This window comes from Penicillium argentinense, assembly GCF_028826775.1.
Source record: "Penicillium argentinense strain IBT 30761 chromosome Unknown utg000004l_segment0_segment0, whole genome shotgun sequence".
Classification (NCBI taxonomy): Eukaryota; Fungi; Ascomycota; class Eurotiomycetes; order Eurotiales; family Aspergillaceae; genus Penicillium; species Penicillium argentinense.
In genome coordinates, this window is record NW_026622663.1 from 3,265,865 (window position 1) to 3,293,833 (window position 27,969).

Consider the following 27,969-nt stretch of genomic DNA (forward strand, 5'->3'; position numbering starts at 1 on the left):
CTGGATATGGGATTCGTATGCAGTCTTATGCCTCTATATCTATGGTTCTGCCATATCTATGATAAATGCTTATCGAAAATCAAGAGCTGATAATAACTACTAGCTATTAAATTGAATTGAAGTTCCGAGGTTTCTGCCTGGCAGTATTAAAAAGTGGGACCTGGGCCGAAGTATCGGAGGCCAAATACTTATGATACACCACAGTACAAGGTACACTTGAAACTCAAGCCCCTAATGCATACGCACTTAATCCCGTTCCCGTGGTGGCCCACTTAAGGGGAAGGTCTAAAATGTGAAGTTCTTATCTAGGGCCATGCTTTTATCACTATATTGGATCCGCCTTAAGTATAAGTGGGAATGCCAAGGATCTATCCAATAACCTGCAAGTATACACCGGGGCAATTCCTCCGACCCCGAAAGTGGCGTCTAGGCTAAGCTCAAACAATATGTCTCGGCCCCCACTGTGATTGGTCAAGATACGATCATACTTTCTTGGAAGTCTTATCGTCTCCTTGTCGTATGCGCTCGAGGGACAAACGCCACGAGATGGTGTAGCGCTATCACATCTATCGTGGCATACATGGCCACGGGCCCTCGAAATATGTATAAATTGTCAGCCTTCCCGAGAATTTTACAACTCAGCCGTTTCTGTCTGTAACTGGCAAGTGGCATCTGCTCAGCCAATATGACTGCCACAGATATGGATATCGAGAAGAAAGCGGCCATGGCCGTTGAGCCTGCCGAGTGTCTCCCTTCAGCCGATGAAGTTGTGTCGGTCGGCAAGATCAATCCCTTGAAGAGAAACCTCAAGAATCGTCACATGCAGATGATCGCCGTCGGTATGTAGTAGTCTAATGTATCTGACGTTCAAACGCTGACTTTATTGTCTAGGCGGTGCTATTGGAGCTGGTCTATTCGTTAGTACGGGGAGTGCATTGAGAACGGGCGGGCCTGGCGCTTTGGTATGTTGACTACAATTTCTACGCAAGACATCCACTCACATAACCCAATCAGCTGCTTGGCTATTTGATAGTTGGAGGAATGCTTCTTCTCACAGTTCAAGCTCTGGGAGAATTGGCCGTGCTGTATCCTGTCAACGGTGCTTTCTTCACATACTGTGTCCGGTTTATTAGTCCAGCCTGGTTGGTATTCCAAGCATCCAGTCATAATCACAAATGCTAACTATCCATGTTACTATTATAATAGGGGGTTCGCCGTTGGTTGGGATTATGCTATCGGATGGTTGATTATTCTACCCTTCGAACTCACAGCTGCGAGTATAACCATTCAGTATTGGCGAGACGACTTGAACGTTGGTATATGGATAGCAGTGTTCCTGGTTGTGCTCTCTTGCATCCAATTATTCGGCGTTAGAGGCTATGGAGAAGGTAAGACAAGTCATGACTATCCTGGATACAACTGATATTAACTACAATCTACAGTTGAATTCGTCCTCGGAACGATCAAAGTCATTTCAGTGATCGGGTTTATTATCCTTGGAATTGTTATCGACTGCGGCGGTGCACCCCAGGGAGGTTATATTGGAACTAAATACTGGCGTGACCCGGGCGCGTTCACAGACTTCAAGGGCTTCTGCTCAGTCTTTGTTACAGCTGCCTTCGCCTTCGGTGGAACAGAGATGGCTGGTCTCGCTGCTGCCGAGGCTACAAACCCAGCCAAGTCCATCCCCAAAGCAACGAAGCAGGTCTTTTGGCGTATTATGATCTTCTATGTCCTCGGAACATTCATTGTTGGCTTGATTGTGCCTTCAAACGCCGAATGGCTGCTCGGAGCCTCGGGCGCCAACACCAAGGCCTCGCCTTTTGTCGTCTCAATCAAGAATGCTGGTATCGCTGGTCTGCCCTCTGTCATGAATGCGATTATCACTATTTCAGTCATCAGTGTCGCCAACTCTGCAACATATGGATCAAGTCGGACTATTCAAGCTCTGGCTGCACGGGGCATGGCGCCAAAATTCATGGCATACATCGACAAGGGAGGACGCCCTCTCTACTGCATTCTTCTGCAGACCACCTTTGGATTCCTCGCTTTCATTAACGAGGCATCATCCGGAAGTACCATCTTCGACTGGCTTCTTGCCTTGTCTGGTATCTCTGACTTCTTCATCTGGGGAAGTATCTGTCTCGCGCACATCCGATTCCGCTCCGCCTGGAAGGCCAATGGACACACGACAAAGGAACTCGCATATGTGGCTCCATTCGGCGTTGTTGGAAGTTGGATTGGTCTATCACTTAACGTTTTATGTCTCATTGCCGAGTTTTACGTTTCAGTTGCCCCGAAAGATGCTGAGGGCTTCTTTGAGAGTTATCTCGCTGCGCCTCTTGTCATCTTCCTGTTTGTGGCCTGGTTGATTTACACCAAGCTAATCAAAGACCCGAAGCTGGATCGTGGTGGATGGTTCGTCTCAGCTGATAAGATGGACATCATTAGTGGCTTGCGTGACGGTGCACTTGATGTTGACCTTCCTCCTAAAGTCGAATATGCTACCTGGGGAGAGTGGTTTAAGGCTGCTCCTTTGCGGATTGCTCGCTCTATTATCTGAGTCTCGTTTTCCAATTTTGTGTTTTGAGCGTCTGCGATGTAGCGGTTATGGAATTCCATATCTGCCTTAGTATTATAACTTACCATGTGCCGATGGGGATTCTATCCTTACTTCTCTTGCGTTTCCTAAACCTCGAGAGATGTCACAAATAGATGTAGATACTGTTTTCGTCTGTTTGTGGATACAGCCGAATTGGTGGCAGATAGTGTGTTTTCTGGTATTGAGCTGCATGCGAGGCAAAACTGCCCACGACAGCCTTTCTCGACAGTAAGCCATGCGATTGAAATCTGTGTTGCACGACACACATCGCCAATGGAACCATGTGATTGACATGTTCTGGTTGTTTCACCCAAGTACTAAGGTTTGTTTCCCAATGGCTTCTCCGCCCCCACCCCCGAGAGACGCGCGGCGACTTGTTCGCTTTCTTGGATGTTGACTCCTGCACGGAAACTCAACTTGTATGCACTGAGTCTGGGGATTTGTGAGAGCGCAGAGGGGGACCGGATCTTGCTCCAGGATGTCTCTCCAGTATTTGGACTCAAATGTGTGCTGCGGGTACGTCAGTGACATCTATACATGGCATGATAGTATTGTGACGGACTTTCGGATATCGGTATTGACTAGTACTCGCGAGGGGCCAATTGAACCATCTCAGCGATCGATTGATTGACTGAAGAACTATCTGTCGGCTCCCGTTCAGGATGCCATCTATTCAGGGTTTTAGTGTGTTTCTCTAAGGAAGGTGTGGTTAGGATGTGCAAAAGCTTTTCAGTTGGTGATGAAACACTTCCCCAAAGCAGGGAATGTGCCTGCCTACCTACCAGGAGTTTCTCCATCATGAGTGTTGCGCGAGGATCTTAGCTACGGTTATACTGTAAGAATTGAGCGGTAGAAGCTTCATTTGGGACACTTGAAAAACTAGGCGTCGGTAACTAAGGAATCAAAGAATATGAACAGTACGCTTTACCTGTCCATGTGGGCAGGAGAACCTGTTCACGAGATACACAGCCCACTCGCGCACCCATCTCTCATCATCCTCCCTGGCTACCGAGTCGGGAACCCCGCTCAGGTTCTCGTACGAGGAGGCTGCATAATTTAGCTCGTTTTTGGTTTCTTCTAGGACCCCAAAAGTGTCGACGACCTTAAATCCAATCAGCAATCGAGATGCGTGTGGGGAACTATCATCGGGGGCAATGCACATACCGTCCTAATCAAGCTGTCGGTGCCGTTCTTATCGCCACTGCTCTCCCAACAGATCCCGCCGCCAAGTCCTTTGGACATGATATACTATACACAGGATAATGTCTGGCAACTCTTGGCTTTCCCATTCTGTTTTAGTGCTCACCCCTCGCCGCTTTTTGCTCACTGAGCCTGACCTGAGCCCAAGGATGAGCGGCCTCCCTCAGCTCATCTCAATAAAATGCAACACGCTAGACCCTTTCACGTGCGACCCTCTAGCTAGCACCTATTGACCCATCAACAAAAGACCGGTGTCATCAACGTGGTCGTTGATCCTAGTGATCTATTAGGTAGTTCCTTCTTGGCAAATCGTAGTAGGACCTGTTTAATTGACTATTAATAGGTCGTCATTTTAGGTTACGTACTCCTAGGAACGCGTTTACTAGCCCCTAATTTTTCTAATTAGACACTAAACTACTATGAAGGCGATAGCGATTAGTTGTATCTCTAAGATCTATAACGGTGCTATATAGTAGACCACTATAGGGTGACCTGTTTAGAACCAGGAGATAAGTTTGACGTTTTCTAATGCACTGGGGAAGTGGGCGCGTTCTGATTGGATGGACCCGTAGGGGGGAGCTACAAGTTTGTTTTGTTTGCTCTGTTTGTTTTGTGCCTTCCCTTCTGTCGCAGCAAGGTGGTGGAGGCAAGAGCCATATAAATGGAATTGGATCAAAAGAGTCTGAATTGGAAGAAATCCTCTGAATCGGTCTAAATAGGGGGAAATCTATGGAAAAACCAACAATCCACATCCGAGGCATTCACTTCCGAAATATCTTGGTTCAAAGCTCTACCACTTTATCCGACACCTTCAAGAAGATCCCTGTACGTACAACACAGAGATCATCCACCTTTGTGCCCAGCTACTGCGCAGAATGCATTTTTCTACTCAGCTTCTCTTTCCTTTTTGAGAGATCCTTGGGCAGAGTGGTCCTAGGGTGTTTTGTTGTGTTGTCTTTCTCTCTACTGCTCTACGCTTCGACCTGTCTGCTTGCAGACTACCTTCGAGCATTATCCCCGCTTCACTAAGAATACGCAGATCAGAAGGCTCCTATGAGCGTATAACATTATCGTTTCGGATGTCCTATTAGACTTCTTTTCAAGGCTTTTGATATTTCAATATGGGAGAAGACCCGACGAGCTTGCTTCCGGGAAGCTGGCCGTGCGCTCCCAGGATCAAATCAGGTCACATTACATAATTCCAAGTGATCAGGAAGTTACATCAAAATCCACTTCGGGCTAGGAAGTTAGTTGAATTCCTAGGAACTAAGTGCAACCCCATCTATTCCAAAGACCATACGTCCGTGACAACCGCTTCCCTGATCATGCAATTTAGTATCCCCATGGTTGATTCTCAGTGTCAAAACGTTTCGCCTGTTGGCGTCCTTGCTGCTCCATAGGACGTTGCTTCTCTGTAGACTTCTTGGAATCGGGCGTTTCGTTGACATTCGTGGGTAGCAATGAGAGGCGGCTCACTGCAAGAAGGTCTTCAAGGTTGGAGCTTCCGTCCGGGGCAAGCCCACCACAATCTTCGAAATCTTTCAGAACCTTGTCGATAATCTCCGCCTGGCCACTCATATGTAGAAAATTTCCAATACAAGCGTGGATTTTGAGAAGCGCGGGATCTGGAAGTTCCCAATTTCCTTTGTGAACTCTGAATTTGACAAGCCGATTTCTGGGTAAATTTTGTATCGCATCTGTGACGGCGTCTGGAAAAGTCTTGATACGATATTGGTGAGCAACCCCGGTTGCTTCAAAAATGACTGTAAGTTGTCCGAATTCTTTTTGAAGCATCATGCTTAGCATTAGGACGTTCTTTTCCGAATTGATTTGTTCTGAGGTAAAGGACAACCGGCGAAGAACCGGAAAGTAGCGCCTTAGGTTGACCCAAATCTTTGCATGTCTATTCACTGCCTCATGGTCATTTGACTGAAAGGATCCAAGTGCAAATGGAATAATATGGGCTGCTTCAAGATAAGTCGTGGGTGCATTCTGTGGATGGGCGTGATTGCCACTGTACCTCCCCGTTGCAACACATTTATAGCCATCTCTTTCTAAACAGTGGTGCTGGAGTTGCGATTGAGGGCCTCTAGTGATGGGCTCGGTATTTTGGCCCTTAAAATTCTCGATTGAACCTTCAACGCCAGGGCGTGGAGATGGAGTGATATCAGTGGGTGTTTTGCCACCCTGTGCTTTCAAAGGAATCAATAAACTATTTTCAATGCTTCGGACTAGTTGCTGAAGCTGCTCATCGTTTGCACACTCAGAAACGTCATCCGCCAGGTGTTTCTGTCCGTCAGGAGAAAGGACCTTGAAGAAGTCACGGAGAAAGTCCCTGGTCTTGTCCGTTGGGTTAAGTTGGGCGTAACCATTCAGCTTTTGATCCAGCTTCTAGCTTGAATATGAGTATCGAAAAGACGAAAAGACTAGAAGACAAAGTGGGACTAACCGCCTTTGAGGATGACGACATTCTGTCAACTACCCAAGTTGGGGCGAGCTTGGGGACAGTCTGGAGGGTCGTAAAAGCAAGGCGCCTGTATCAGCTGTGACAGTTGAGAAGGGGATATGATAGATGATCAATGAGTATGATTGGTAGAATGCTTGGAAGAGGATGGATGGATAATAAATGAGTGCGATTGGATGAAGAGGGAAAGTTAGTTGGGGTCGGGGAGCCAGGCTTTAAAGTCACGCCTCGCTGCCTTCCCTATCTACCTATCCACTTTGCTCTTGAATAAGAGGGAGATCTCCGCGTAGATGATCCTCTTTAGTGGTCCATCCGGTCCAGCACACCAGGTAGCGCTTCACCATGCGCCGGGTACCGTCTCGGCGAGGTCGCCTTTTAGCTAGACGTACCCTATTGCCAAGATAGCTTCGACATTATAGCGGCCCGTGTCATCTAGAAAGAGGGGATCGAAAGTCGCGCTTTACGCTCGCAAGGGTCGTCTTCCTTTGGCGCAGGCTCCAGGTGGGCAACGCTAATGACTGGGTGAATACCTTTCTTCAACCAGCTTGCAGGTAGATCAGGGAAATATGCTACGCATGTACACATACTCATAGTTCATAATTCAACGCTTAAGCAATATCTATGGCAGAAATGAAATATCAACAAGTGAAATAGAGAGGAGACAAGAAATCAGAACCAAACGGACCAAGATTGGAGCTATAAGCACCGCTTGCTGTGCAAATAGGCAAAGACACAAGACGACATTTCAAGTAGAGTAGAATAGGAAAGACAAGGGGTATAAGTCGTTCATAACGCCATAGCAATAGCCAAATAAGGGAGCCAGGAAGAAGAACAAACACACGAAACGAAGAAAATTCAAGTCGGAGACCACGAAGACGACATAATCCAGACCTCTCAATCTTCTTCTTCCTCCTAGAAAGAAGCATCTCGATCTTCCTCAGCTGCAAGGCAAGACCCTTCTTCTCGGCATAAGCAACGAGCCAATCCCATGTTAAGCTCGAGCCGCTATACACGACGGAAAGAAAGGACTCTCTACCTCGAAGTAAACGAGATTCCCCACTTTTTTCGCGCACGACCGACATAACATAGGTTTTTAATGAGATAGAATCCTCTAGGAAAAGAGGCCAGCTCGCAGCTCTAAGATAAGGCAGCTCATGCAGTAATTGACTAACAATCACAAAATAAACGGCTCTATGGGTCCCGTCCCACTCTGGTATAAGCCATAGTGTGCTAAGCGAATCAGGGTGCTCGCCGATCAGTCACTGACCATTACCAAGGTATTATTAGTGAGCATTCACTAAGCTCCCGTGAGCACGCACTGCGCCCTCACGGTCACTGAGCAAGGAAGTGTGGTGACAGCACGCAGTGATCCTGAACCTGATTGCCCTCATAAAAGCGGCGGCAGCCCACATAGGAAAGACTCCACCGGCAGACATTATCCTGTGTATATGGGTGCATATACAAGTCGTACTACGAGTGGCCACGGACCGGCACTCTTCGGCATCGTTGGTGAATTTCAGAATCCAGATGAAGCAGGGCATCGGCCTTGGCAGTTACTATATGTACAGTAGCCTCCATGTAGGGCCATTCTTGCCACCTCGCGCTTTTGACCATATGGTCGCACACTTTTCTCTTTTTCGTTACGTTCATGTGGGGTGAAGGATTGAAGCTGAGTTGTTGCACAATGCACTGCCGATCGAGGGGGCTAAATGCTTAGTTTCGGTTAAGGAACCTCTAGTCAGGGTTTTACAATGCTTCTGATACCATTTCTTGCTATGAATGAACTTGAGTGATCGTGGAAGTGTCATCTTGAATATAGTAGTTAAGCCTCCCTAGGGTAGATTCTGAGGACTTGAATCTGGTAGTGTCACAAGCACAAGCAAGATGACCACGTACAGATTAGCAGAGCCGATCCGTTGCATGTTCTCCCCACGGCTGTAATGTACCCATGTACCCTTATGCAGCTCATGTCGAGACAAGCTGCACACAAAGTAGACGAGCATAAAATGGGTACATTTCCACTGGCTCATAAGGCAGGTCGAGGCGGTCCAAAATGTCCTTCCATGTCTGCGGTTGTCATTCCAGTTCAGCTAATACGACAACTGACACCCCAGATACAGATTCCTATACGACAATAAGAGACAAATCGAGCAAGTAAAAAAAAAATTTATGCCGGTCAAAACCGGAATGTGGATATTTCCATAGGTTCATTACAACGTGTCGAGATACATCGTCACATACAACCGGTACGCCAACGTCCCCGGGCGCGCCCAAATTTTCGGCAACATTGATCAACAAAGGAAAGAGAAATCAGTTTCTCATCAAGCCGTTAAATATTTCAGAAAGGGGGAATCATGAGAAAACTTCCTTTACAGCTGGCCGGAAGTGTTGAAGTCCTCAAGAGCCTCCTGGGTGCGCTTGGACATTGTCTTCTCACCCTCGCGAACCCAGACGCGGGGGTCGAAGAACTTCTTGTTGGGCTTGTCAGCACCTTCGGGGTTACCGACAGTGGACATGAGGTAGTCCTTCTTGTTCAGGACGTAGTCACGGACACCGGACAGGTAGGCGTACTGCATGTCAGTGTCGACGTTTACCTTGACGACACCGTAGCTAATGGCCTCCTTGTACTCGGCCTTGGAGGAGCCGGAGCCACCGTGGAAGACGAAGAAGACGGGCTTGTCCTTCTTGGAGCCGGTCTGCTCCTTGACGTAGGCCTGGTGCTTGGAGAGCAGCTCAGGGTGCAGGCGGACGTTACCGGGCTTGTAGACACCGTGGACGTTACCGAAGCCAGCGGCGATAGAGAAGTAGGGGCTGACGGCGGACAGGGCGTTGTGGATGGCCAGGATGTCCTCGGGCTGAGTGTAGAGGGAGTTGTTGTCAACATCCTCGTTGTTGACACCGTCCTCCTCACCACCGGTGATACCGATCTCCTATGAGGGAATTAGTATTCACATCGCGCTCGAACTAGGTATAGGCGGAATAAACTTACCATCTCGAGCCACTGCTTCATGGGGGGCAGCGCGCTTGAGGTAGGCCTGGGTGGTCTGGATGTTGTAGTCGACAGGCTCCTCAGACAGATCGATCATGTGGGAGGAGAAGAGGGGCTCGCCGTGGAGCTTGAAGTAGCGCTCGTCCTCGTCGAGCATACCGTCGAGCCAGGGAAGGAGCTTCTTGGCGCAGTGGTCGGTGTGGAGGATGACGGGGATGCCGTAGGCGGGGGCAATGCTGCGGATGTAGTGGGCAGCAGCGATGGCACCGGCGATGGAGGCCTTCTGGCCGTCATTGCTGACACCCTGGGGGGAGACGTTAGGATCTCGCCTGGTCTGAGCGAAATGGCATCTTGTCACGTACCTTGCCAGCGAAGTAGGCGGCACCGCCCTGGGAGGTCTGGAGGATGACGGGGCAGTTCTGGTCGCGGGCGGCCTCGAGGGCAGCGACGACAGTGGAGGAGGAGGTGACGTTCTAGTGGTCTGGTTAGTCGCGATTCTTTTCGTGGTTGTGGGATGAATGGTGTGGTGATGGTGATGGTGGCGGGGTCACTCACGATGGCGGGGATAGCGAACTGCTTCTCCTGGGCGTACTCGAAGAGACGCAGGACGTCGTCGCCGACGATGACACCGGCCTTGCGGTTGAGCTGCTCAAGGACACCCATTGTGATTGTATGTGCTGTGGTGTTGTGAAAGAAGGTAGATGAAATCTGTTGAGGAGAAAGAAAACAGAGGGTCAGCACGAAATAGAAGTAGTAATCGGCCGCGCTTTACCGGGCGACGAAAGCGGGCAGTGGGAAATCGGAGGGGCAACGGTGGAGGGGCAGAAGCGTCATCGGTGAAGGACTCACCGGTACTAGTGGAGCTCGAGCCGTGGGACTGAGGTCAGGATGATTTCAGGATGCTGCGAAGGTGACTGGTCGCGGCTGTTGGGCACCCTCATTATATACCCTGACCAGCACGAGGACACCCAGCTCCGGGTCTGCCCGTGATGCTCCCGATGTTGCCGTCGGCGTCATCTGCGTGTGTAGAACCTCAGGGGCCCGCGAGAGCTTGACCAGCTGGGCCGAAGCAGAAACACGGAAAGATGAGCCATTGGAGCTGGTCCATCGCCCAATGCATGGTTTCACGCGTACTCTATTTGAATTCTGTACTACGACAATAATCCTAAGTGTCGAGCATTGCACTACTGGTAGCTCCTGCAAAGTGTTCTGCCCCTCCGTAATTTGTTCGTCCGGCGGGGAACCGAGGAAGGCTCAGGGTCGCGGTCTTCCACAGACGGACATCGTTCCTCCACACTCCCGCACTTCACATCCCAACGGCCATAAACTATCCAGTCTGCGCAGATCCACCCGCTATCTAGTTTGTATTCATGTTAGCGACGTGGTTATCGGGCTGGCCGGCTGGGAACCAGTTGAGGAACCGACCCCTCCAAGCCGCTCGGAGCTCTGACATCAGGCGTGGGGCCCGTCGGGCAGGATGAAGCTCACCACCCGAACAGGTTTACTTGACCAATTACACCAATTTTTATCATATCATATCATAGCATGGCCACAGGGGAACTGATCCAAGATCTCTATCGTTACTCTATTCTTCTGGACTCTGCCGGGCATCATCCGCAATGGCAATGGCAATGGCAATGGCTAGAGCACTTCCCAACAGTTGCCCCTCGGCCCCACCAAACGCGTCCGATGCATGTGTTTTCTGCTATATACGGGACTCGATCGTTTACACGAAGATACACACTGGACAAGGAGAAATGGAATGAGGCAAGGGGAGTGAAGAGAGGGGAGGAAACCGTGAAGGCGCATGCGAAACATCCGAAGACCGGCACTTTGCGCGTCCTAATTACATCCGTGCTGCAGCCGCAGCCGCCGCGGGGCTTGAATCCGGCTTCTCGATCTCGTAGAACAGCAGGTAAACCTCCTTCTGCATTCCCAGCACGTCCGACGTCTTGCACTCCTTGATCTTCTCGTCTGAAATCCGCCACCACCGGTCATTCGGCTTGCGACGGCGTCGAAGTCGCGACCCGACCCCGGTGGGGGTCTCGCCCGATGAGCGGGGGATGGTTCGGGGCGGGCCCGACGAACTGCTGAACCGACCCTGGTCCGTCGACGGGCTGTTGCTATCTGAATCCGCCGCCAGTTGAGGGGTCGAGGAGCGGGAGAAGGTGCTCTGGAAGGACCGTCGCGAGCTCGACGTGGTGGGGCGCGCCGGCGCCGGTGTGAGTTGCGAGGCGGGCGATGTCCCTGAAAGGGAGGTGGAGGATGTCGCTGTCGAGAGTCCGCTGCTGGCTCCAGTGTCCGGGTCGGGACTGCTGCGCGGGATCAATCGCGGACTCGGTGCCTGGGATGGGTTTTGGCTCGCGACTCGGCTCGCTGCGTAGGAGCTAAACGCCTCCGGGGTCGAAAAGGGTGCGTAGAGATGATTACGACGGAATGACTCGTAGTGACCACTGTGATGGCTGCCCTTGTGGCAGACAATGGTCAACAGCTTGAACCAGGTCTGGTTCAAGATGCCGCCAAGGGGCAATCGCTCGGGGAAGGACACCTTCGCCGCGTTCTTCGTCGAGCTGCTGCGGTCAAAGATGGACCGCGACAGGTGAATCGCGATAATCTTCGGGAACGATGTGATGCGCATGTGCCGAGCAATTCGTCGCTTGGGCGCAAGGTCGGCTGGTGGAAGTTCAATTCCTTCCAGCTCACGCTCGGGGTCATTCTCGAGGACCTCCTGGATACGCTCAATCTCCTTTTCCAATCGTTGCTGTTCGCTGTGGGAGCTGGTTCGAGCCTTCTCTTTGGTCTTCTGGTCGACGGCATGCTGCAGACGACACCTGTCGCAACGGAAGTCCTCAATATATTCGGTTTTCAAGAGACCGTCGAAGCAGGAGCTCAGTGTAGTCGAGCTCTTCTGCGGTACCTGCAGCGTCAGATTCACAAAGGACGTCTGGTTGGGCTTATATTGGTAGTGACAAAACTGGCATTCGATCTGGGATTCCAATTTGCCCTCAAGGGGGAAACCAGCCTCGTTGTCAATTTCCCGCAGCTTCGTGTCAATGATTGCGGGCAGTCCATTGGTAGATCCATCGTCAATCCGCACCTCCACCTCGGCCGGTGTTTCAGGCTCGGAGGCATCGGCCACGGACCCTGTGCCCACCGCGCCTGGGCCAGCAGGCGCTCCAATGGGATCGAGGGCACGCCGCCGAGCGCGCACACCGGCATGGTATTCATCGCAGAGCCGCTCGAGCACAATCTGCAGGAACTCCTGCGCGTCCTGCTGGTTGCGACTAATACGCGTCCGGTACGCGAATTCCAGTGACTCGATGAACCCTCGCGCCGAGATGGTCTTCTTGTAGATCGGGCGCTCATTCAGTCGATCGAGCATTTCCTTCAATGCCCGTGTAATGATCCCCTGTTGTAGATCCCGCAGTTTGTCTGGTCGCTGCCCACGCGGAAGCTCATCTTCGCTCGGCACCGCGTGGTACATTTCCGGTCCGTCCAGCTCGCGTCGGTGTAGTTCACGGATCAAGTAGACACGCAGATCTCCCAGGCCCGCCAGCGCCTGCAGCACCGAATTGATGAAGCAGTCATTGGCGACATTGGAAAGACCGACGATGCTCTTCTTGCGGTTACTGTCGTTGGATTCGTCTCCGTCGATTGTATAATTGGGACCGAAAACATAGAAGAGCGCAACAGCAGCGAGGGACGCTCCGGCCGCATATGCGGCGACCGTGGTCGGCTTCTCTTGCATCGGGTCTGCTGCAGGAAGGGGGAGGGAGGATCGGCGGCGAGTGGTAAATGTGTTCGAGCAGATCAGACGAAATATTTAGCCCTCCATTATCGGATTGACACTGGCGAGTGGCAAGTGGTGGTGTTCAATGGATGCCCGGGAGACACTGTGTAGGTGCGGCGAGGAGGACAAGCAGGGGCGCTCAAAGGGGACGGTGGTGACTGTTGTAGTGAGAAATTTGCGGAGATGGGGAAGAGAGGGGACTGGGACTGGCACGCCGGGAGTGGACCGGAGGGTTCATGCGGAGAACACGGGGCCCCCTTCGATCCGATGACGAGCAAAGAGGGATTATTCCCTTCGTCCAACGGGGCAAACTCCGAAACAACCGATGCCACCGTAGGCTCCAATGTCCATCAGCGGGGCGCCAGGCTGCGTGATTCTGCTCGAAGCCACCGGGACTCCAATAATTTCCTGCACCTAAGCATGGCTTCAGCTTGGCTGCACTCATTTCCCCACGGATGCTTCGGATGCCCGCCATTGAGCGAACCCCCGCATTAATCTTGTTGCCCGATCCACGGTTGTGCGCAGTGGGAAGGATGAGGTTGGTATAAAGATTGGTGTTGTGGAGGAAAGACTGCTGTTTAGCCGTCTGTTTGGGCGTTTGTAGCGCTGCCGTCCCATTCAAAATATACTTACGCACCCAAGCGGCCCAAGAAGCACCCCAGGACAGATATATTCAGCCACACGTTGTGGCGTCATAGCCTACGATTTGGAATCGCTGTATGATACTCGTGTAAATACGTGAATATGTACCATAGGGCTTTCTGACCCAAACACGACCCGGAATTTGCCGCAGGGCTTCGCACTCACATGTAGAAGATTGGGTAGTTCGTGACTGGCCATTCCAACAAGGCTGTTCAACTCGGACTCTGGCTACATTCGACACTCACCATTTTGGAAATATTTCGAATTTAATCCAATATTACAAGCATTTTGATACACCAACACGTTCTAAGGATTTTGAGAATTGTAAGATTCAGAGAAGAAAGTCGTCTCGAGAAAGTAATCGAGCACGAAGTCCCGAAAACTACAATAGGGTAGTCGAGTATATGGACATGCAAAGACTTTTGTAAAGTATTCCTTTTAGTATTCCCGCCTCCTATCCAAACCAAATCCTATCAAAGCACCATCAAGTCGTACATCTTCATAGCTACGTGGAGATCTAAGCACGCAGCGACTCGGGCAGAGTAGCGACCTTCTCCTTGAAGAGGTCCTCAGCCTGCTTCCACACCCGGGAGGTGGTGCGGTCCTTCAACTGGAGAAGGCTGGGCAGAAGAGCCTCGCTGAACATCTCGGAGCTCTCACGGGGCAGAAGGGAGGGCAGGTGGTCAATGCTGATCACGCTGAGAGGAGGGCCCTGGGTACCGGCAGGCAGAGTGACCGGCACAGTAGGCTTGTCGAAGGTGGTGGTGATCGAGTAGATAGGGATGGGGTTGTGGGGGTTAGTGCTACAGAATATTAATGAGGGTCCGACTGTGTCAAAGGCGCGTTGGTCACTTACGTGTCGGCGCTGACGTCGCAGACAACGGACAGGTTCCGGCTCGGGGAGGAAAGAGTCTCGGCATTGACGAAGGGAGGGATGGGGTCGGAGAGGTAGATGCAGTTAACGAAGATATCAGCATCAACGATCTCGCTGAAGGGACCGCCCTTCTTGGTCTCGGCCATATCCCACTGGATGATGTTCTCATCCGGAATGCCCACATCCTTGGCGAGCTGAACGGCACCCTTGCCACAGCGGCCAAGCTATAAAGAATTTAGCTGAGAAATTTCATGCTCGATTCGAATAGATCGATACTCACAGCTCCAATGACAAGAATTCTAGGGGCACGACCGGCGATCTTCTTGCCAACCTCGACGGTCTCCCGAACGGACTCAATCAAGAGGCCCTGGTTGGCATAAGGGACCTCACCGGGCAGAGGAGTACCCTCGGGGTGGGCCAATTGCCAGGCCCAGTTCTTAACAGCCAGCGCAGAGCCAGCGTAACCGGCAGAGAAACCGAAAGCAGCAACGCGACGGCCAACATCATCGGTAAGGAACTCCAGGTCCAGTAGGAGACCGTTTCCACGGGGCCATCGACTCAGAACCTGCTCCCAACCACCCTGTTTCTTATAGCAGTGAGCAAAGGTAACGTGGACGTGCTCCAGAGGGAAGTCATCCTCAGGAAGCTCCTTTAGGCCGAGAATGACGGCGTCCTTGGGCGCAGCCTTGACCCACGAACCTTCCTCAGCAAGAGGAGCACCGATCTATATCCAGCCACGTATGTTAGATTTCCCGGAGTCGTAAGGCGTTAGAGTCGAAAAAAAGGACGGACCTTGGAGAATTCCTCATCTGAAAAAAGAGATTAGTATATTGACTCATCATGGTGGGAAATTGGAAAGTATTCCACAACAAAAGCACTCACCATCAAAGATGCGCTGGGTAGAGCGCTCGACTGTCACTTCGTATCCAGCATCCATCAATGCCTTGCAAGTGGTCGGGGTCACTGCAAATCTCAATTCGTGAGCAAGCCATCCCCTCCGTAAGTTGATAAAATGCGCTGGAAATATCGCAGCCCGAGAAAGGCGGGGGAGGGGTACTGACGGGCAGACCGAGCCTCGGCGGGCTTGGTCTCAGCGCGCAGCCAAATCTTCTGTCCGGGCATAATGAGCTCTGGGGTAATTGAATGTTCAACAAAAATATTCAGCGAAGGAAAAGTGAGTAATTACCTCCAGTTGGATCGCCATGACACACTGATAGCGGGGGCGGTTGATCCGTTCCGGAAAATGACTCAGCCCGATTATCGGCGAGGGTTCCCACATCAAGTAGTCGGGGAACGTCCAATGATACATACTACTAGTAGTATACTCAAAGAATAAGAAGTTCAGATTGGAATTTTTACAAATACTTTTGATTAATTGGTCAGAATGCCTCCTGTGGGAATATTTCTGTGACAGAAATCCGTCTCCGTGATGGACCATGGCGCGTAGCCTGAAAATATCAGACATAAAGATTCAAGGTGCGCGACAAGCGCCCGAAAGAAGAAAGAATGGTGAATCAGAGTGAAGAAGCACTTCAATGGCGCGTCGCCTTAAGTAGCTTTGGTCCGACTGCGAGTTCGGCTACCAATTCCATCAGTGGGAATGGCCTTCTTGACAGCATCTTTCACTTTCTCTTTCTTGGGGCGCGCAGGCTTCTTCTGGATCTGGTCCGCATTATCGGTGGAGGCAGAGGAAACTGTAGGGCCCTTGACATCATTGGAAGTCTCCTGGGCAATCTTTTGTTTTTTCGCCTCGGGCTCGTCTGATCGTTCTGGAAGTGGCTTTTCCCTTTCCTCAGATTTAGGAGCCGGAGCCGGGACTGGAGCAGGAACAGGCTCAGGCCGAGGTGCGACAGCCGAAATGGGCTCAGGAATCGACGCAGGGGCAGGGGCAGCCGGCGCGGGGGCCGAATCCGAAATCACGGGAGACTCGAAGGTGCGCTTCTCGCCAGTTTGTGGCTCCGCGATGACATCGTTGGATTCTTCCTTATGGGTCGTGGCTGGTGGCTGCGGCTCCGAAGCTGCAACGGCGCCGCCGAGAGGCTGTTCTGTGGCAGGCGGCACGGGAGGCTTGGTTTCCTCGGTGGGCTTGGGAGCCTCCGGGCGTTCACCACCGGCCGCAGCTCTCGACTTCTCAAAAGATATAGCCTCGCTATCCGTCTGGGTGGTGTTCAGGACACCGGGAACTGTCTGCAAGTGGTCGGTGACCCCAGACATGGCACTGGCACCTATAAATCATTAGTCATCACATACTGGAGTGGAGCGATCGCGCTCATGGTAACGGCCACCGGACTCAGCAAGCTCTCATTGGGAGGCAATGGATAGCAGGCACAACGATTGGAGCTAATTCGACGGAAAAAAGTGCCTGCAGCTGGGGGAAAATGTACCAGAAGCCAGGGCAGTGCTCTGCACCGGGAAGCCTTCACTAGCCATAGTGGATCGATGATGTCAGATGTCGGCACGTGCGTCGAGGAGAAGAAGCCTTCACGCTAGAAATTGGGGTCGCAAGAGTGGTGGGGTAGTGATGAAGAAAGGTATGATGGTTTACGAAGAAGCGCGGAAGCTGAAATGAAGTCGATTGAATTTTTTGGGGGATAGAGGTGAGGTCGCGCGGTGACGTTTACTAAGAGCAGCTGGAGGCGCTAACCCCATTCATCCCCAGTGCAGGGTTCCCAAGGCTGATTCGCCGCCTGGAACCCCGGCTGTGTCACAGCTTTGTCCCATTCCACCACAGGAACTTCCAACGCCATGGCCCTTCTTAACCCGCGACAATGAAGCTTTTGTCTTCTCTGTTGTAATCTAAGTAAAGCCAAAACCGTCCTAGCCAGTATCAATTATCCAGAGGGCGCAGCCAGAGTGGAGTACCGAGTGCGGAGTACCTGAGATCTTCGTCATCGCCATCGCACTGCAGCGCTCCGGCAGCCAGCCACACAGCACAAAGACTCACTTAGACTGTAGTGGAGGATCCGTGCTGCAGAGGTTGGGGCCAAAGAATCCCTGGAAAAGGATGCATCCGCTCTTGTGCACAACATGTGCGCTTTGGTGACGTCCGGTAGCTGCAGGGTAGACACTCAGCCAAGGGTATTGTAGGTTGCCAAGTGGGAGAGTGCCCCGTCGATCTCCGCTAGTTTCAGAGCGGCATGTATCCGGTATTTTGGCGCCAGGAACAGCATCCGGGGCTGTAGTTGAGATGCGGATCTTTGTCTGAATAGTTTGTAACCGGGCCATCAGGTTAGATTCAAATCCAAGCGGCTAAGGAGGTATTCTTCCTCAGCCGAAGCACGCGCGCGAGTCGCTTCAGCGGAAGCAGTAGCTGTTTTCTCAGGAAGAACCTGCTGGATCTGCTGGGCGAGACCGGAAGCCTCTCGAATTTTCTTCCGCTCGATCAGAAGGCGGAGGGCGTCACAACCGATCCGGAGAAAAGCATCCCGCCGAGTCTCACTCCAGCCCTGAAATTTGGCAGGCGAAAGCGTATCCACAAAGCGGATATATGGCTGGGGATTGGGTTGTCCAGGGTGACAGAGTGCCACAGAGGCAAACAATAGCGATCGAGAGGAAGAGAGCGTAGAGATCACCTCGGAGAACTCGTCATAGAGATAATCAGAGACCTGCTCAATTGAGGGTTTTTGATCCATGGCTGCACGGCTCAGGTGAGCACCGGCCGCAAGCAACATTGGCTTACCCCGGATTGCACCATCAGTGGGGTTCGTGGAGAAATGCATCTGGCAAACACGCAGGTAAAACCGCATGGCTGAGGCGAGTCCAGCTCCGTACCGAATCTCAGCATCCATGAAGCCAACAAGGAGCTGGCTGACAATTTGTCGCGATTGTCCATCCGTCAAACGGCCATTGTATCCACCGAGGTCCTGACTCATCGCCATTCTGAGCCATTCTAACATGGTACCCTGCAGTCCTTCGGCAACCATGAACTTGGCCAAGGAAGCAATTGAAGCTCGAGACTGCAGAAGCATTTGCCTAGAAGCCCCGTCGGAGGACCAATACCAATGCTGCACTCTGGAGCCTGCTCGAGATTCCTTCATATGCCTCGTAGACCTAGCGAGAAGAAGCTGTGCTTTCAAACATCCAATGATAGTGACTGCCGTTGCAGACCCGGAAGCCATAAGTTCGTCCAGAACTATCATAGGCTCCTTTGCCAGACGTCGTTGTTCATCCAAACTTTGAAGGAAGTGATGGTCGTGAGCCGTGCCCGCGGCCTTGGGCGGGACAATGCGGAACAAAGGGTTATCTAGGATGTTGTGTAGATGCTGATCGGTCGCGTGAACAGAGGAGTCGGCATTAACAGGCTGTCGATCGCTCTCCTGGATGGCTCCTGGGCTGTTGTTTGCTACCGGGTATGCGCGGTCCAACTGACGGCGAAACGATGAGGTGAGGGCATTCAGCAGCTGCTCAGACTCCCGGGGCGTCCGTGGGAGCGGCTGGTGAATCTTCGGCCAGGATTTGAACTGAAAAATCGAGGTTCCTTTCATGATGGTTGTCGGTGAGTCTCATTCGTACGATTCTCCCCCTGTGCGTATGCGTCTTGCGTCGTGCTTGGAAGATCGCCGCGAGGGGTTGGCGGTGAGCGGTCGCAGGTGCCCAAAGTTAATGACGAGCACACACAAGAGGCGCCTCCAGCCAAGCAGTTGAGGGACCCCGTAGAGAATGAAAGAGCTATAAGTAAGGCAGATGAGTCGTAGGCATAGAGATCGAAGCCCGTGCTAGGCGTGTCGTCGACAAAGGAAGAAAGCTGGTGCTGCACGGCCAATAGGCGCCACTCGCTAAAAAGCCAGGCGGTGCCAAGACCAGCTGTGACTGCGAGCAACACATCAGAACTCATTAGCTTTTGCCTTCCCCATTCACATCATCCCTCCTCCTTCCCTTCCTCACCTCCCCCCAACTCTCAACCAACATCTCATTTCTGCTTCTGGCCTCTTATCGGCCCTCGAGCCCGTGGTTTAGGTGCTGTTCCTCTTTTCCGAGGGTGCATCCGACTCATTCTACCACTCAGATCCTTCCTCCCTACCGAAACCCTTGCGACGCCATCGTGACCTCCTTTCCAATTCCGCCTCTTTCATCTCACACATCCTCCTGACATTATGGTCGAAGTTCAGAACCGATCGTCTGCGCGCGGCAGAGTCTCCGCCCGGGGTGGCCGTGGTGGCTTCAGCTCCAGAGGTGGCCGCGGTGGAAGCAGCAGATCTGCGAATGCCGACAACTCAGACGCCCCGTCATTTGAGGAGGGCGAGATTGGACAGATGAAGAAGAAGTACTCGGACACTTTGCCCACTCTCAAAGAATTGTTCTCCGAATGGAAGGACGAGGACCTCATTTTTGCCCTCGAGGACTCGAACGGTGAGCTCGAGGAAGCAATTATGCGCATCTCTGAAGGTGAGTCTCGAACCTTTTCCGAAAACATGAGGCTGTCCCAAGCCGATGTGGAGGTCTTGACTGATATTTATTATTCCTGTTCAGGAAACGTGTCGCAATGGGGAGAGGTCAAGAAGACCACAGACCGGACTCGGCCCAAGGCCAAGGAAGTCCAGAGCATCCAGACCGAGCCGACTACAGTTTCTACTCGAGGAAGTAGCCGTGGTCGCGGCGCTTTTGAGGGCCGTGGACGTGCCCGTGGAGACCGAGGTCGTGGCGGCCGTGGTGGCCGGGCAGGCGCCCAAACCGCAAATGGAACTCGGACGGCCAGTAGCGTTGCAGAGCCTGCAGCGACTAATGCGGCGACAGAGCCTGTTACTACGAAGGTGGGAGGAGAAACCGAACAACCTGCGGCTGGGGAAACTACAGAATCGGCCGAGGCGAAGACTAGCATGATTCCCGAGGGTACGAAGAAGGGTTGGGCAAGCCTCTTTGCCAAACCTGCACCCCCTCCGCCTCAAAAGAAGCCTCCGATGGCAGCTCCTGCAGCTGCACCTGCCCCGGCACCCGAAAAGCCCGCCGAGCAGCCAGCAGTTGAGGAAAAGAAGGCTCCCGAACCCGCCCCCGTCCCCGCCGCTTCCCAGAAGACCCCTGTTGCGAAGCCCGTTCAACCCGCCGTTCCTGCAATCCCTACAACAACCGTGAAGACCCCTGCCGGTGACTTGACGGAAACAAACCTCGAACGGATCCCTGACGTCTCTGCCCCTGCCCCTACCGCGACTGCCGCTAGCACCGTCGGCAGCGCTCTTGACCCCGCCGCGGCAGCGAACGTCACTCCCTCTCGTGTTCCTCAGTCTGGTCTCCCCGGCAGTGCATTGAAGCAGGGCCGCACTCCTGGCTTCCAGCGCCGTGTCATGGAGCAGCAGCAAGCCGTGGTCATGCCCGGCAACCACGCAGTCGACCGGGCTGCTGTGCAGTTCGGTAGCATGGGTCTCAACGGAGATGCCGTGGACATTGATGAGAACCGTGAAGAAGCCGAGACTCGTGCTCAACCTCCTCAGCACTCTCCTGTTGCCCCTCGCGCTTCCCTGCCTCCTCCCAGCCAGGCTCCTGCTGAGACCACCGCTGCTGCACGCCCCGCTCCTGGCCTTCCTCCAGTTCCCCAGGCCTCTGCTTCCGAGTCTTTTGGTGACTTTTCTCGCTTCACGGATCCTTTCAGTCAGCCTCAACCCCAGATCCAGGAGCCTTTCGCTAACCAGGCTCCCGCTCAGCCCGCTGCTGTGACCACTAGCGGCGACTACTCTTCCTTCTACGCCGCCGATCAGCGGTTCCCTTACTACAACCAATACGCTGGTTACGGTCAGACCCAGGATGCTGGCGCTCGCGCTGCTGCTGGCTTCGGTGTCTCCGCTGCTGAAGCTCAGCCTCAAATCCCCACCACTCAGCCTCCCGGCCGCTATGGTCCTGTCGACGCCACCAACAGTGGCCACAACACTCCTAACCCGACCCTCCCTGCTGCTACCCAGACCCCGGCTGTTCAGCAGATGCCTGGTCAGGCCGCTCATGGCTACGGTTACAGCTATCCCTACTACAACAACAACCCCCATTACGCTTCGTACATGAACCAGATGAACCAGCACCAGCAATACGGCCGGAACCGCCCGATGTATGATGATGCTCGTCGGTATGATGAACAGCACTACGGCATGCCGCACAATTCTCAGTACGGCTACGGCAGCCAGTATGGCCCATATGGCGGCAAGGGAGGCATGTATGGCCAGCCCCACACTTTCTCCTACGACCACTCCTCCTCTCCTGCCAACGCCGGCAGCTTTAACCAGGGTATGCCGGGTCGCGACTCCGTTTATGGCCGTACCGGCTCTGCTCAGCCCTCCGACAACCAGCAATCCGCTGCTGGCACCAATGCCTTCGGCTCTGGCATGTCCGATGTCTTTGCGCAATCCCAGACTGGATTCGGTCGTAACCCCCCTGTCGCCCAGCAGCCGCCCGTCAGTACTGAGGAAACTAAGGGGTTCGATGCCTCCAAGACTGGTGGCCCTAGCCCCTCCTCGCGCAAGCCAACCGACCCGGTTCCGCTACTAATAGCGTGCCTGGACAGCCCCAAGCCCAGACCGGTCTCCCTCCGCTGCAGGGCCAGCAAGGCCAACAGGGCTTCGGTGCCTATCCCAATCTGAACCCGCAGTACGGTGGCCTGGGTGGTCTCGGTGGCCACCAAGCCGCTGCCTCGCAGACCCACCAAGCAACCGGCTACGGCAACTACGGAGCCGGCTTTGGTAACTACTACGGCAACACCGGCCGTGGTGGCTGGGGTGGTAACTACGGTCACTAAATGTAGGGGGAGTTTCCACATTTCCTTTTACTCCCTGCTACGAACACATATGGCGTTGCATTTGCGGGTGATTTGAAACCGGGGTTTACGTTTTGTCTTCCATATTGCAAGGGAAGAGGGTGAGCATGGGGACCAAACCCATATCTTGTTCAGCAAGGCAGAACCCAAATTTCTCTTCATCTTTCCTTTTCCTCAACATCTGTGTAATCTCTACTCTTTTGGGAGCTTGGTTGGCTTTGCCTTTACGGAGAACTTGTGTGCTTGTTTGGTCTTCCGTTTATCACGTCTTGTTTTTCATGCTTTTTTTCTCTCTTATTTTCCTTTGCTACTACTGCACTCGTTGCGGTCTGTATTAAACCACCAATTCTCCCAACGTTTTTCTTTTCTTTTTTTTTTTGCCCCCTCAGCCAATTTTCTCCAACCTAGCTCACGGTGTCAATTCGGGTTACGGTGTGGGTTGTCCATTTTGTGAAGACGGGGTCGGTATTTCATGTCCCTTTTTTCATTTTCTGTTCTTCGCCGTAAGCGATGTCAATCGTTGATGATTGCTAGGCGTGGTAGAGGGTATGTCGTGATGGACTCTGCTCATGTTACTGGGCCTATCAAAAAAGTGACGACTTATGTACGCTCCAATACAAATCAATACTCCAGGCCCACTGCTATGCCTCATATCCAGATTTTACTTCATTTAGTTTGAATTGGAATTTACTGTAGAGTTAAATCAAGGGTGCCGCCGGACAGGATGTCTTCTAGCGCAATGTCAAATTGTCCTGAGCTGGCCTCGAAACGCACCAGCACTGGAACATTAGGAGCACGTGCTCATTACTGCATCAAGCAATGAACGATTTGCAGGAATTGCTGATATTAGCACACTACAATTGTATTCTCCAGATAGAAAACATCAAGGCATATCAAATTGCATCTGTGGAGAACCACTAGTGTATCATTCTTTATCAACGCGATCTAGGAAACCAGCAAGGACTAACGTACCCCGGGGTATGTATCCATAAAAAAAATCAAGTCATATGATTAGATGGGCGGTAGTTGAATCCACTCGGCCAAGTCAGAGTGGCATCGCCTCGATCCCGAACTATGTACAATCGAAATGCAGCATGACATGATCTCCCCAAAGTAAAAGAGATACATCAGTAGGCCAACTCTATGTGTGCAGACATTTGCTTGAGATGCGGGAGCCAGCGACAGCAACTGTAAGCAGGAGACCCATGAACACCCTAAATCCAGGAGAAGTAAAGTTCCAAAACTAAAATTCCTCCTCGGGTGCTCGCGGAAAGGTGAAAAGGCGATTTTACTCAGTGATACCAAGTCCCTCGCCACCGATCTTGTGGTAAGGAGGCTTGGCACCAGCGGCACGGGCAGGGTCGAAGCGCCAGATACCTCCAGTTTTCTCTCCTTCCAGGTTCCCGGAGATGCCGAGCTCGGCGGCGAGATTCTTGAACAGCGGGTCGTCATCCTTCTCCTCAATACGGTTGAAGAAGCGGCGCTCCCACTCCCGGCCCTCGGACTGCTCAACGCGACGCAGCTCACGCTGAGCATTTTCGATCTGCGATTTGTGGGTGGAAACAGCGTCCATGTTGCCCTTTTGGATGTTCTCAGCGACATCCTTCCAAGCACGACGGCTCTCGTACAGATCCTGCTCCTCCAGAGGCGCCAGGTCAAGTGGGGTGGTCTTGTTGTCCTTCACGACCCACTTGTCGACGACGTTCTTGCGGGCATCCTTGATGGTGAAGTTGTCCGACCACTGACCGTCAATGAGGTAGGAAGGCTTCTTCTCACCCTCGCTGGCCTTGAACAGAACCGCGGTGAAGGTGTTTTTCTTGCCGCTCAACCAGCCCTTACCAGAGAAATCGATCTTAGCGACATAGCCGCTGCTACTGATGATCTTGGCGGTCCTTTCCAGCTCGACGAAGGGAGTGCCGTAGATAAGCGACTCAATGTGCAGGTTAGGCAACGTGATCACGTACTTCTCCTTCTCGTCGGAGCCAGGAGGGGTAAGGGTGTACTGCGCGTGTCCGATCTGCTTGACTTGGATGGTGCTCGAGAAGGACGCCTTCTGAGCATTGTATCCTTGCAGCTAGATTGCCAATTGTGTTAGGCCGGAGTCTTGGGTGACGTGATCGTACTCGCATTTTTGACTTACCTCGATACCGTGCTTTTCGTTCGTGATGGCATATGCGGTAGCCGGAGGGTGGTGGCTATAAAAGTTCACCATTAGATGCAATGATTTTCGAAATTGAAAGTGGCAGGCATGACTTACCTCACTTGCTCGCTGATCAGCTGGGTATCGCCCAGGTCTGCGTCGCCATTCCACTTGCCGATGAAGAGCTCGCCGAGGAAGGGATTCAGAGGCTTTTTCTCGCTACCAAGCTTCTCACTGCGGCTGCAGTACTGCTGGTGAAGAGTAGTGAGGAACCACTTGAGGACGAGGAGAGCCCGCTTCTCGGGGTCGGCTTCCTTAGCGGGAGCGATGAAGACAGCGGGGTGTTCCGCCCAGTAAGCGGAGTACTCGGTCAGGGAGGTAGAGGAGAGAATGAAGGGAGGCGCCGTGAGGGAGGACAAATCTCCGTTAAAGGAGGCGATTGACTATACCAGAGCGACCTGTCAGTGTCCTGCAAGGCTGCGAGTTTGAGACGGGAAGGGGAGACCGTACCTTGAGGAAACTCGACCACGAGCCCTTGCTGGAAGCCGGGACCTGGCTCTGGGGCTCATTCTTGGATGACATGATGGGTCTAGAGAGTATTAATCGGGGTAAGGGGAGAGAACCCAAAAACAATCCAGATTGGAGCAACGAGGAGCAGGAGGTGAGTGGGGGAAGTGTCGGCGGTGAGGATACGTCATCGAGTACAGCCACGCTCCTCACGTTGACCTCCCAACCCTACTTGTGCTTGAGGCTGATGACCATCCTCTCGCCGATCATGTTGGCTATCGACACCACTGGCATGGACAGGGGAATGGACAGCCCGCTGTCAATTTATGTATAGCATACCCGGGCTAGCACGTTGCTAAGCATTATGGTGGAGGAGGGGTCAGATGGTGGTCCACCATATCTGGTCTGGACGCCGCAGAGGGGCTGCAGTCGCCGGCAGGTTTTCAGGCTTTCAGGTGTTTGGTCGGAGAATATTCGCACTAATGAATGTACCTGAACTGTCAAAAACTCGGCCTAACCTACTAACTACTAGTTCACCTCTTGTAGGGCCACGCGATCGACCTACAAGGAACTCGGCTATCACACGGATAATTTTCCGCTATCTGGCCCTGTTTGGGCAACCAATTCCCCACGGCTTTCTGGCCAAGTGCCAGCCATTGGATGCGCCATGCCTGGATCTGGGGGACTGGACCCTGACCAGATAGCGAGCGGCATCGCTGTATGGACGCCTGTGCCTGGCGGCGCTGTCTGTTGGAGTGCGCCCCCGCGCTGATCCTCGGCCTTCTATCCAAACCGCCGAACGGCCTGCAGGCTTTTTTTTTTGAGTCTTTTCTCTGTGACTCACGATTTCAATCTTGTTATCTACTATCATCTATTCAAGTGCATTCATTCCTCTCAATCAATATACTTTATCAACCTCAATTGAAGCTTGAAGCCTGAAGCTTGCTTCCAAAACCTCACAAAGTTTTCCCGGGGTATGTCTTCGGAAAACCTCTGGTGAACCCGACCACTTATTTTGTCGCAAGGCTTTATTCGGCAACACAACACTGGAACTCCCGGTGTTTCAGGCGCGAAGTATATACTTTCAACTACTCTGATTTATGAGACAAACGATTATGGGCGCCCCAAATATGTCTCCGACACATTCGAGAGCTTCCAGCATCGAGACCGGCGACGGCCCGGTCCCGATGGAAGAGATCCGCACAAAAGAATCCAGGGCTCAGCAGCATTCAGACAATACGCAAGATTTGCATTTGGTGCAGAGCCATCTATCGCATCATGACATGCCCGTCACGACCGGCGAGTTTCGCGAAGTCGATGCAGAACAATATTTGCGCTTTTCGCCAGCAAGAAAAATAATTATTGTCGGTGTCCTTTCTTTCTGTTCCTTTCTTGCGCCAATCTCCTCCACGTCTATTCTTTCCGGTATCCCTGAGGTTGCAAAGACATACAACACTACCGGAAGTATCATCAACGCGAGCAATGCTTTATACCTGGCGTTTATGGGGTTGTCGGCCCCGTTCTGGGGCCCGTTTAGCCAAGTCTACGGACGGCGTCCTGTCAGTCATTTTTCTATTACTTTGGCTTTCTAATATGCGCATACTAATAGTGAGACTATAGATTTTCCTTACAAGCGCATTTCTATTCTTCGCTTTCAGCATTGGCACTGCACTAGCGCCGAATCTGCCTGCGTATTACATATTTCGCTGTCTCACAGCTTTCCAAGGCACATCCTTCTTGGTCGTGGGGAGTTCAGCCATTGGAGATATCTATGAGCCTCGAGCTCGAGCAACGGCGCTAGGCTGGTTCCTTTCTGGTACTCTAATTGGGCCAGCCTTTGGGCCTTTCATTGGTGTAAGTCTGACAGACTTTGACATGACGATATTCAGCTAACCACGATTTTCTAATAGGGTGTCATTGTCACTTTTTGCGAGTGGCGCGTCGTGTTCTGGCTGCAGACCGCTTTAGGAGGCTTCGGTACGCTGTTTGTCCTTTTCTGTTTCCCAGAAACATACCCGCACCTGAACAACAAGTCCGACATAAGCGAGAAACCTACGATGGAGAAGGCAAAATATTTCTTCCACCAAGTCAATCCTGTTCGCGTGGGCGTTCTTCTATTCACTTACCCGGTATGTTCTACTCTAATCTCTGAGAGTAAAGGGGCCTTATCTCTAACTTCTTCTTAGAATCTCCTGTTCGCCGGAATAGCGGCTGGTGCGCTCGTCTGGAACCAATACTCGCTTTTGACACCAATTCGATATGTGCTTAATCCGCGCTTCCACCTGACCAGCCCAATTCAATCAGGTCTATTCTACATTGCCCCAGGATGTGGATATCTGGTTGGAACATTCATGGGTGGGCGCTGGGCAGACCACATCGTGAAGAAATGGATTCGCATCCGCGGGAAACGCGTACCAGAGGACCGACTGAAATCCTGCCTGATTTTCTTGGGCCTTGTCATCCCAGGATGTATCCTTGTATATGGCTGGACAGTCGAGAAGGCAGTGGGTGGAATTCCTGTGCCTGTCATAGCGATGTTCCTGCAAGGCGTGGCCCAGCTCTTCTCGTTTCCTTCGCTGAATACATATTCACTGGATGTCATGTCATCGAGTGGACGCAGCGCGGAGGTCGTTGCAGGAAATTACATGTTCCGATATGTCTTCGCGGCTCTGGGCTCGGGCCTTGTGTTGCCTGCTGTGGAGGCAATCGGAGTCGGTTGGTTCAGTACCATCTCTGCTCTTTTCTTAGTGGTCGCAGGAGGCTTATTATGGGCCACCACTATTTACGGCGATGAGTGGCGCATTAATATTGACGCGAAGAAAAAGCAGAAGACTGACAAAAATGGTGAGACCTCGCCTTCCCCGGAGCATCACACTGAGAAGGCTGAAGTCTGATGAATATCCTATTACGTTTTCCTTGGGGGCCTGCATGCCCTGTTCGGCATTAGTGCCCATCCTATTTTGATAACTGAGCTCAGAAATAGAAATAATAATGAAATAACCTTCATATTAGCGGAACGAATTGTTTAG

The 27,969-nt window shown here is 52.3% G+C and overlaps 10 protein-coding genes across 10 annotated transcripts; 3 read left to right on the forward strand and 7 right to left on the reverse strand.

The window, feature by feature from the left end:
* Positions 1-685: 685 nt before the first annotated feature.
* On the forward strand, positions 686-2,563 carry N7532_004144 (uncharacterized protein; the record flags this gene model as incomplete). Its single annotated transcript, XM_056616638.1, has 5 exons — positions 686-839; positions 892-962; positions 1,015-1,142; positions 1,207-1,388; positions 1,443-2,563. The coding sequence occupies 5 exons, from the start codon at positions 686-688 to the stop codon at positions 2,561-2,563; spliced, it is 1,656 nt and encodes a 551-aa protein (XP_056476995.1).
* A 2,571-nt stretch (positions 2,564-5,134) lies between these two features.
* N7532_004145 (HNH endonuclease signature motif containing protein) lies at positions 5,135-6,272 on the reverse strand (the record flags this gene model as incomplete). Its single annotated transcript, XM_056616639.1, has 2 exons — positions 5,135-6,193; positions 6,252-6,272. The coding sequence occupies 2 exons, from the start codon at positions 6,270-6,272 to the stop codon at positions 5,135-5,137; spliced, it is 1,080 nt and encodes a 359-aa protein (XP_056476996.1).
* A 2,363-nt stretch (positions 6,273-8,635) lies between these two features.
* Positions 8,636-9,918, reverse strand: N7532_004146 (fructose-bisphosphate aldolase FBA1; the record flags this gene model as incomplete). The annotated part of the gene is made up of 4 exons (XM_056616640.1): positions 8,636-9,196; positions 9,269-9,559; positions 9,618-9,728; positions 9,811-9,918. 4 exons carry the CDS (start codon positions 9,916-9,918, stop codon positions 8,636-8,638), a joined length of 1,071 nt encoding a protein of 356 aa, XP_056476997.1.
* Positions 9,919-11,101: 1,183 nt separating this feature from the next.
* N7532_004147 (putative ubiquitin C-terminal hydrolase) lies at positions 11,102-13,003 on the reverse strand (the record flags this gene model as incomplete). Its single annotated transcript, XM_056616641.1, has 1 exon — positions 11,102-13,003. One exon carries the CDS (start codon positions 13,001-13,003, stop codon positions 11,102-11,104), a length of 1,902 nt encoding a protein of 633 aa, XP_056476998.1.
* Positions 13,004-14,204: 1,201 nt separating this feature from the next.
* On the reverse strand, positions 14,205-15,683 carry lys1 (saccharopine dehydrogenase (NAD+, L-lysine-forming); the record flags this gene model as incomplete). The annotated part of the gene is made up of 6 exons (XM_056616642.1): positions 14,205-14,490; positions 14,544-14,785; positions 14,842-15,285; positions 15,354-15,370; positions 15,444-15,524; positions 15,623-15,683. 6 exons carry the CDS (start codon positions 15,681-15,683, stop codon positions 14,205-14,207), a joined length of 1,131 nt encoding a protein of 376 aa, XP_056476999.1.
* Positions 15,684-16,109: 426 nt separating this feature from the next.
* N7532_004149 (uncharacterized protein) lies at positions 16,110-16,991 on the reverse strand (the record flags this gene model as incomplete). The annotated part of the gene is made up of 2 exons (XM_056616643.1): positions 16,110-16,786; positions 16,946-16,991. 2 exons carry the CDS (start codon positions 16,989-16,991, stop codon positions 16,110-16,112), a joined length of 723 nt encoding a protein of 240 aa, XP_056477000.1.
* Positions 16,992-17,785: 794 nt separating this feature from the next.
* Positions 17,786-19,045, reverse strand: N7532_004150 (uncharacterized protein; the record flags this gene model as incomplete). Its single annotated transcript, XM_056616644.1, has 1 exon — positions 17,786-19,045. One exon carries the CDS (start codon positions 19,043-19,045, stop codon positions 17,786-17,788), a length of 1,260 nt encoding a protein of 419 aa, XP_056477001.1.
* A 609-nt stretch (positions 19,046-19,654) lies between these two features.
* Positions 19,655-22,275, forward strand: N7532_004151 (putative RNAPII degradation factor Def1; the record flags this gene model as incomplete). Its single annotated transcript, XM_056616645.1, has 2 exons — positions 19,655-21,934; positions 21,988-22,275. 2 exons carry the CDS (start codon positions 19,655-19,657, stop codon positions 22,273-22,275), a joined length of 2,568 nt encoding a protein of 855 aa, XP_056477002.1.
* A 1,306-nt stretch (positions 22,276-23,581) lies between these two features.
* N7532_004152 (OSBP family protein) lies at positions 23,582-25,015 on the reverse strand (the record flags this gene model as incomplete). Its single annotated transcript, XM_056616646.1, has 4 exons — positions 23,582-24,367; positions 24,434-24,488; positions 24,551-24,876; positions 24,944-25,015. 4 exons carry the CDS (start codon positions 25,013-25,015, stop codon positions 23,582-23,584), a joined length of 1,239 nt encoding a protein of 412 aa, XP_056477003.1.
* Positions 25,016-26,070: 1,055 nt separating this feature from the next.
* On the forward strand, positions 26,071-27,834 carry N7532_004153 (putative MFS transporter; the record flags this gene model as incomplete). Its single annotated transcript, XM_056616647.1, has 4 exons — positions 26,071-26,499; positions 26,561-26,794; positions 26,851-27,069; positions 27,127-27,834. The coding sequence occupies 4 exons, from the start codon at positions 26,071-26,073 to the stop codon at positions 27,832-27,834; spliced, it is 1,590 nt and encodes a 529-aa protein (XP_056477004.1).
* Between the last annotated feature and the right edge of the window lie 135 nt (positions 27,835-27,969).